The sequence below is a fragment of the Castor canadensis genome, chromosome 6 (assembly GCF_047511655.1).
Source record: "Castor canadensis chromosome 6, mCasCan1.hap1v2, whole genome shotgun sequence".
In the NCBI taxonomy this organism is placed as follows: domain Eukaryota; kingdom Metazoa; phylum Chordata; class Mammalia; order Rodentia; family Castoridae; genus Castor; species Castor canadensis.
Genome location: NC_133391.1, coordinates 35,442,366 through 35,451,600, shown reverse-complemented (window position 1 = coordinate 35,451,600; position 9,235 = coordinate 35,442,366). Strand labels below are relative to the sequence as shown.

Sequence of the window (9,235 nt, the reverse complement as noted above, 5' to 3'; positions counted from 1 at the left end):
GACACCACATACAGTTTTTTTGCACATATCAAATATTAAAGAGGTGTTATCTAAGATTAATTAAATGGGTTTGTATAGGTCATTCCTCCCAACCTCTCCTTATCCCTATTCTCCCATCTCATAGAGTCAATTTTTTTTCTAAGACAAAACAAAAGCAAAACTCATGAAGTGGATATCTTATGTATAGAAGTACTCTCTCCCTAATCATGAAGAAAATATGTGAGTTCAACCTCTCAGTTTCTGTTCTTCTGCTTTCCTTATCTAAGCCATTTAGAGATGACTCACTCAGAAACTTCCTGTGGAGTCAGATAGTGGTGTAGATCATGAGGTTCACTTTACCATCGGAAACAGAGAGCAAGGAAAGAGTGATCACTCAGCAAGTAGCCCAAACAAACTACATGACTTCATTGTGGCTACGTGTAGGGACCAAACTAGACTTGTGGGGACCTGTGGACTGGTGTTGAAGCCTATAGTTACTGTCTCGAGTTTTTGGTAAGAAAATCTAAATGGACCTGATGACTGTGCCTAGCCAGCTTTGCTCATTATAGATAAAGGTATCAAGGTTGGTATCTCCTACTTCACTCTAGTCCTTCTCCAACTTTTATTTCTCTTCTCTTATCCCCATGTCCACCTTTCTTTTTCTAAATATTCCGCATTCTATTTGTCTTTGCTTTTAATATATTTACCCTAGAAGTCATAGTGAATTTTTATGTCATTTATCCCCTCTTAAAGTGGCTATGCTTTTCCTTCTAATCTTTGTAGATTTCCCCATTAATTTTGTTTTTACAAATCATTGATTGCATACACACACATAAATTCTCATTTTATTTCCCTCTTTTCCTTCCGTTCTTGGGCCCATTCCTTATTGCCACTGGCTCTGTCATCCTACCATTACTATCTGATTCTGGGATCTACTTTTCTTTCTTTATCATAGATGAATTTTAGTTTCAGGATTTTGTCTTTTTAATTACTGCTGGTCAATAATCTGTATTGAGATCTAAATGGATATAATCTACTAATTTTAAGTGTAGAGAAACTGTTCATCCAAAACCTGGAGAAATGTACAAAAATTATCTTGTTCTGAAAGACTTCCAAGTCCTGACTTGCATATACTTTCATTTCAAGACAGAGAATATGTGATAGCTCATGACAGATAATTCACTTTCTCTTATGTTGGCATCTTGCTTTCTCAGCTCTTACAATTTCTATTTGTGCAGTCCACTTGATTAGCAATGCCATAGGTTTTTCAGTTCTGTGATGCTTTGCAGTAAAGTATTGCTTAACAGTCATTGCACCTCGCTTCTGAAAACCTCCCTACTTGTGATTATGTGAAAGTCACCTAATTTACTGACTTTCCATATTGAAAACCACAAAATTAAAATAGACAGGAGAGATGATTGTTAAGCTTTTGTCCAATCTAGCAATATGTAACTCTGTTCTTCTCTCAATATTCTATAGACCATATGCATGACTGCTGGAATAACAGAAGAAATCAGGTACATTTACCACAGGGAAGGAAAGGACCCTGGTAAGATTTGAGTATTTGGATAGAAAAGGGCACAAAAAAGAGGAATGGAAGTCATTTCTTCTTTTTGATTTTGTTGACTCGATATTTTAACTTCTGCTAATCATATAAAGCCCTGTGGTAACATTTGTTTAACTCAGCAGAACTACTTTGAAACACTTGGGTCTCTATAAAAAGAAATGTAAGGTGTTACTATATCTATTGAGAACCAGGAACTTAAAAACTAAAAGGAAGTTAGAAGAGACAGCATAGGAATTAAGGAAGCAGCCCTAGTAAGTATTAAATGGATAAGAGTTAGAATTTTCATTTAATTGAAAATGAATAAAGTCAACCCCAAAAGTGAACATCCATCCATTAAGTAATCTTTAGCTTTTATGTCATATAGGGTACTGTGCCAAATTCTGTGGAACAGCATTTATAAATAAGACTCATCTTTATCATTACAAAATTTAGGGCCAGAATGAGAGATAAGACAGATGCAATAAGAATTATAATACAAAACAAAGTATTCCAATGCATATAAAATATTTTTTAAAAGATCCAAACACATACACAGTTAAGAGACCAAACAATTAATTTCTATATGGGATTATAAGAGAATCTTTCAAGGAAGACATAATATTTGAGCTTAACCTTGAAGAGTAATCAGGATTTCAACAGGTAGAAAATAAGCATTGAAGAAAGAAGATGCTGACATGAAGGGTATAATTCCAAACAGAAGTAAACAGCATTAGCTAAGCAATAAAATGGCATTAAGAAGGAAGAATAGGTCACTCAGGAAAATAGGTTACATTTATGGGATTGTTCAGAATAAGGGGAAGATAATGTCACAGAGGCCAAGAGAACAGACTTAAGGACTAGGTGTGTCAAATGACATGTCTTATATTGTGGAGGATGAAAACAGAAGAGGTTTGGATTTGATTTCTAGAAGTAATTAAAGCAGAGTAAGGGGAGCAGAAGACAAATTACAAAGGGTTAAGAAGTGAGTGGTCAGAACACTAGTCTCCTAAATAAGCCAACATCCTTGAAAAGAGAAACTATGTCAAATCAAGACACTTGAGAGACATGAATGCCCTGATACAAACTATGATCCTAGACTGAGTATCACTGTGGAAAAACCAGCTATAAAGGGGTTTTTGGGGGACAGTTGGAAAATAAAGTAGGTAAGACTGGGTATTCCTTAAGGTACATTCTCACTGTGTAATGTGGAGACTGCTAACTGAAAACAGAAAGGAGTTTAGAATATGCATTTATAACATAAATAACATAAATATGAACATAAATATTGCATTTATGTTCATAACTGCATTATTCACAATATCCCAAAGGTGGAATCTAAATATCCATTAATGGGTGATTGGATAACCAAAATGTAATATACATATATATGTAATGTAATATATACTTATACATAAAATGGTTACTATATACGTATATATATATATTACATCTCTGTATATGTGTGTATATATATATATATATACACACACACACACACACACACACACACACTGGATACTGGCCTTAAAAAAAGAAGAAAATTGAGGGGAAAGGAACATGGTTGGCCCCAGAAACTAGCTGCTCTTGGCTTGACCCTCATGAGTACTGGGGCCAACAAGAGTGAGAACTCTTGGTTTCTTCAACAGAATTAGATTGTTTCTTTTGTTCAGTTGTTCAGACATTCCTAGATGCAGTTCAATCAATTACAATTAAAAGTTGCCTTTTTGTAGTTAAGAAAACAAAGGAAGAAAATTTGGACACTATACACATCATAGAGGATACGCTAAGTGAAAAAAAAGGCAGATAGGAAAAGAAAAAGACTGCATGATTTCACTTACATGAAAAATGTACAGGAGTCAAGTTCATAGAAACAGATAGCAGGATGGTGGTTGACAGAAACTGGGGAGAGGACGACATTTTTTTTCTTTTTTTTTTTATTGTGTTATTATTCATATGTGCATACAAGGCTTGGGTCATTTCTCCCCCTTGCCCCCACCCCCTCCCTTACCACACACGAGGAAGACATTAAGAATTATTTCATGAGCAGTTTCGGTTTTAGAAGGGAAAGAGTTCTCGAAATTGGTTGTGCAATAATGCAATATGGCAAACACTGATGAAATGTACACCTAAAAACAGTGGAGGGCTGGTGGAGCGACTCAAGTGATAGAGGGCCTGCCTAGAAAATGTGAAGCCCTGAGTTCAAAACCATAGTACCACAAAAAAGTTGCTCAAAAAATGCTTAAGATGGTGAATTTTGTTATGTGTATTTTACCACAATTTAAAATTTTAAATATACACATAAACATGCAAAAGGATGGATAGAAAGAGGATATAAATTAAGATATGAAGGTAGTCATCACTGACTGGTGGATATGACATTTTCATTTTTTTATATTGACTTGTCTGATTTGCCAGTTCTCAATGCACATTTTCTGATTTTGTAATAATAAAGCTATCTTTCCCAAGTTATACTCAGAAACCACAAATAAGTAAGAAATGATGAGGAACAGAAGTAAATGCAAAGAAGGTCAATATCTTGAGAAATCTAGTAATGAATGGAAGAAGTGGAGTTGCAGCTTAAGGGGCATAACTGAGTTGAGACTCCTTCTTTCTGTAGAAGGAGGCTTTCAAAAGTCTGCTGAAAGGAATGAGCGTCTTCTTCACACCATTTTAGGTGTGACCTCAGTCAGATTTGGGACTGTTAGTCTGGAAGTCCTTTTGTTTTTAGTCATTTATTTTATTGGCTTACTTTTAATAGGCAACATTGAATGAGGAAAGGAGCCAGTGGAAAATGAGAGGTTGAAAGTGCGAGAAAGAAGGGAAGTTTATACTGATATGGAAGCTAATGTTTTGTTACATATTTGAATGAATAGATTTTAAATTTTCTATCAGAGGATGTTTTCACGTGGTCTAGTAAGAAGTGAAGAAATACAAACTAAAACACCATGAGGGCCTCTGACTTTAGGTTGCCACACAGTTATGCAGGTTTTTACAAAGATACTGCTAATTGTAAATTTTTCTTTCATCTTTTTTACAGAAGTTTAGCAATGGAGTCCTTCTCTGCTGAGACCAATTCAACTGACCTACATTCACAGCCTTGGAACAAACCCCACATAATTTTCTCTATGGTCATTCTCAGTCTCACTTTTTTATTGGGACTGCCAGGCAATGGGCTGGTATTGTGGGTGACTGGCCTAAAGATGCAGCGGACAGTGAACACAGTTTGGTTTCTCCATCTCACCCTGGCTGATTTTCTCTGTTGCCTTTCTTTGCCCTTCTCCCTGGCTCACTTGGCTCTCCAGGGACACTGGCCCTATGGCTGGTTCTTATGCAAGCTTATTCCCTCCATCATCGTCCTTAACATGTTTGCCAGTGTCTTCCTGCTTACTGTCATTAGCCTGGATCGCTGTTTATTGGTACTGAAGCCAATCTGGTGCCAGAATCATCGCAATGTGAGCACAGCCTTTGCTATCTGTGGATGTATTTGGGTAGTGGCTTTTGTCATGTGTATACCTGTATTTGTATACCGGGAAACGTTCACTATAGATGGCCATAATATGTGTGGCTATAATTTTGGTCTCTCCAGCTCATTAGATTATTCAAGCTACAGCTATGATCTAGATCTACTGAAAAATGGGTCTCTTGACAACGCCATTGTTCAGCTGCCTGGAGAAGTGGATGATAAATCAGATCCTTCCTCTTTCCAAACAAATGATCATCCTTGGACTGCCACCACTGTCTTTCATTCTGAAACACTTCAAAGGCTGCCTGGAAATTCATTCCCTATGGATCCAGCAAGATTATCTACTCAACCTCCGTATTACAATGTACTTAAACCTGCCCAGGTGGTCTCACCCACAGTCCCCAGTCAGTTTCCCCTTGAAGATCACAGAACTAACACACTGGGTAACTCTGATAACTTTCTCTCTTCTAATTCAGAGCTTTCCCCTAGTGCTCCTAGCAATTTCTTCTATGTGCCTGAGCTATCACATGATTTCCAGGATGATTACTTAGACCAATTCATGTATGACAACCAAGTGTCAACACCTCTGGTGGCCATAACCATCACGAGGCTAGTTCTGGGGTTCCTCCTGCCTTTTATGATCATGGTGGCCTGTTACAGCCTCATTGTATGTCGCCTGCGACGAGGCAACTTCATCAAGTCTCGAAGCAAAACGTTTCGAGTGGCTGTGGTGGTGGTGATGGTCTTTCTTGTCTGCTGGACTCCATACCATATTATTGGAGTCCTATTATTGTATATCCACCCAGAAACTCCCTTTGGGGAAGTTCTGCTGTCCTGGGACCATGTGTCTATTGCTCTAGCATCGGCCAATAGTTGCTTCAACCCCTTCCTTTATGCCCTCTTGGGGAAAGATTTTAGGAAGAAAGCAAGGCAGTCCATGAAGGGCATTCTGGAGGCAGCCTTCAGTGAGGAGCTCACGCACTCTACCAGCTGTACCCAAAACAAAGTCTTTTCAGAAAGAAAGAGCATCAGCACAGGTGTGTGACAATAGAGTAGTCAACCTAAGCAGATGTTCTTAGGTGAATATTTGTAAAAAGAATACAGTGAGCAGGAGGCTTCAGAAACCATTAACCAGTTAACCAGGTGCTCTCAAAGTGTGGTCACAGTATCTCCTGGAAAGGTATTAGACATGCAAATTCTCAAGGTTGATTTGCTGAATCAGAGTCTCTGGGCAGTGGGGCCCATTAAGTATTTTGTTTTTGTTGTTTTGTTCCTGTTTGGGACCTTACTGGCAATTGAGCTCTGGGCCTCGCACTTGTTAGGCAGGTACTCTACCACTTGAGCTATACCCTTAGCCCTTTTTGCTTTGGTGATTTTTGAGATAGGGTGTCACGTTTATACCTGGGCTGGCCTAGACTATGATCCTCCTAGCTTCTAGCATAGCTAGGATGCACGAGCCACCATGCCCAGCTTTTTATTTTTTGAGATGGGGTCTTGTGAACTTTTTGCCTGGGCTGGCCTCAAACCATGAGGCTCCTGATCTCTGGCTCCTGACTGGTAGGATTACAGATGTGAACCACTGCACCCTGCTCCATTAAATGTTTTAACAGGCCTTCTTGTTATTGATTAATGTAAATTTGAGAATCATTATAAAATTTAATCCATTTCTATCCCTAACTAAGCCACATGAGTTAAACAACAATCTAGTCTCTTTTTAAATGCTTACATCATTAATTTTTTTTTTTAGCATTATCTAAAGCCTCTTCCAGACTCAATATAAGACCATTTCTTCTTGTCCTGAGTGAAAAGTGATCTTGTATTCAGTGGCTTTGTTGTGGGGGTGATGGTTTTAAATGAAAAGGTGTAAAAAAGAAACAAGGAGGTAGGAGACTGAGACTGGAGCAGAGTAGAATGCCAGATGCCTGCAACTGGGAACATGCCTGGAAATAGGACATGGGAATTTCAGGTTTCCATGTTTACCACTAAATAAGTGCCTATCATGTAATACAGACTATAGAGTCATCCAATTTTTTTTTTTTTTGAGACAGGGTCTCACTACGTACTTCAGGCTGTCCTTGAATTTTCAGTCCCCTTGCCTGGGCCCCCCAAATGCTGGCATTACAAGCACGAATCACCATGCCTGGCTCCCCTCCCTTTCATTCTTTTTCCACATCAGACTTTGTGCCTCAAATAACATCTAATTTCATAATTCCTTCCTCTTGCCCCAAGTTAATACTTTCTAAGAAATTCATTTCAAATGAGAGGAAAAGGATAGGGGATGGAAATTCTTTAATTCACTGCAAAATAACCCTGCCATCAAAAATTCACTTAAACACGACTCTAGGTATCTTTCATGACAAAAATTACCTGGTATATCTTTTTTGGACATTTAAAATCAATTTTTATCATTGTCGAAGTAATGGAAGTATTATCAATTTTAAAAGAATTCAAGGTTTATAATGAAATATAACATGCCGAATAACTGCCACCTCCCACTCATTTCCCTTGCAACAATTTTAGGTTTCCTAAATCCTGTGCTTATGCTGATGTTTTTCATAATCACAATAAAATGACTTTTTTCTTGTTGTGCTGGGTGGGAGTACAATGTTTAAATGACTTGTTTCGAAAGATGAAGATTTTTATCCACTTATTTTTAAAATTACTTATCCAACATCCCAACATCCATTAATAATCCTCATACTTTAATATGTTCAAAGTTTTTCTTCTGATTTGCCTATACATTCTAACAATCTATATAGCTTTCCTTCTATCCTTCATTTAAAAAAATTATTAACACACAGTGTACATATTAATGGAGTTCTGCATATTTCCAAACAGGTATACAGTGTGCACTGCTCAAACCCAACTGCCCTTTTCCACCCATTCCCACCACACCCCCACCCTTTCCCAAGCTCTAGACATCACTGATGTACTTTCAGATCGACTTCCTTAAACTTGTACCTATGAAAGAAAACATGTGGCACCTGTGTTTCTGCACCTGGCTTATTTCACTTAATATAGTGTCCCGTTCCATCCATTTTGCTGAAAATGACAGGATTTTATTCATTTTTATGGCTGAATATTGCATTGTACATGTCAGCTTTACCACATTATCCTTACCCATTCAGTTGTCTATAGGCCCCTAGGCTGATTTCATATCTTAGCTATTTTTTTTAAATATCTTAGCTATTATGTATAGTGTCACAATAAGACTTTGTTTTTAAAACACTATTCAACTCCTACCACCTTCTCCTTTTTCTGGGTATACTTTTATGTGATTAATACCTAAAATTTCAGGCTTGTTTATATAACACAGGCTCATCTAAAATGAATATGATTTAATCTAAAAATAGAAAATGAGATGTACTTTAAACTTGATTGACATTATTATTTGTTTTGTCATGAGGTGATGATTTGGGTAACAAATGATATAAACTACTATGTGGAAAAGTTCTGGAATTCTTTCAGTTGTGAGATAATAGTGACTAACATGATGTAAAATTTGCAGTGCTACCTTTCCATTTTAATTTGTTTGTATATTTTATTTGAATAAATGCTTTTTTCCTCCTGTCTCCTTACAAGGCTCAGAGATTCATGGGTCCTTTTAATTATATGATACTAAGAATATATCAGATAATTAAGAATTAATTATAAGAATGCAGCAAAAAAATCTCACAGTAAGTGACTGTAGACTTGCTATGACAGGAATTAGCCAGACTTCTGGAAACCCCAACATATCCCAACAAGACCCTGAGTACAAGTTCCAAACTCCTGGAGTTAGTGTGTAGGATTTAGGTTGAGTAAATGCACAATAAATAATTGAACTCCTTTTGAAAGTTTTGTTTACCTTTGGAATTCTGTTCTGAAGAAATTCCTATATAATTCGAATTCCCTCATTTCAGAATTTAAAACTCTGATCAGTAACGATTTTGTACAATTTCTTCTCTGAGAAGCCCTATACAAGGACTCAAATTCTCCCTCTCAATGTAGTATCTTGAATTTTTATCCTGAATTCAAGCAAAGTGGGCCTACTCCACCCACCAACCAGCAAGTGGTAACTGACTCTCCAACAAGATTTAACTAGATTTAATAGCATTTAGAAAACAGAAGGTTAAAGCCATGTCTTTAATTCTTCTTTTCCACCAATTTATAAACAAAATGCCAGTGGTGGGAGGTGGGAGAGGGGTTAAAGGCCAGCAGAAGTCAAATGTTTTCGTATTTCTCTTTTCCTACCCTGGCTAAAAGAA

General features: G+C 37.2%; 1 protein-coding gene across 6 annotated transcripts; it reads left to right on the top strand.

The window, feature by feature from the left end:
• Positions 1-309: 309 nt before the first annotated feature.
• C3ar1 (complement C3a receptor 1) lies at positions 310-8,569 on the top strand. 6 transcript variants are annotated; one of them, XM_074076123.1, is made up of 3 exons: positions 310-492; positions 1,459-1,496; positions 4,563-8,569. In XM_074076123.1, the coding sequence occupies exons 2-3, from the start codon at positions 1,468-1,470 to the stop codon at positions 6,031-6,033; spliced, it is 1,500 nt and encodes a 499-aa protein (XP_073932224.1). In that variant the 5' UTR covers positions 310-492; positions 1,459-1,467; the 3' UTR covers positions 6,034-8,569. The 6 variants fall into 6 exon arrangements, with proteins under 6 accessions (XP_073932224.1, XP_020014919.2, XP_073932223.1 ...); XM_020159330.2 differs by having other exon boundaries at positions 1,459-1,528; XM_074076122.1 differs by having other exon boundaries at positions 310-554.
• The last annotated feature ends 666 nt before the right edge of the window (positions 8,570-9,235 follow it).

What these genes read in the sequence shown, in the direction of transcription:
- C3ar1 (XM_074076123.1), top strand. Translation starts at nt 1,468, where the DNA reads ATGACTGCTGGAATAACAGAAGAAATCAG. An exon ending in GGAATAACAGAAGAAATCAG is followed by an intron (nt 1,497 to 4,562) that starts GTACATTTACCA and finishes TCTTTTTTACAG; the next exon opens with AAGTTTAGCAATGGAGTCCT.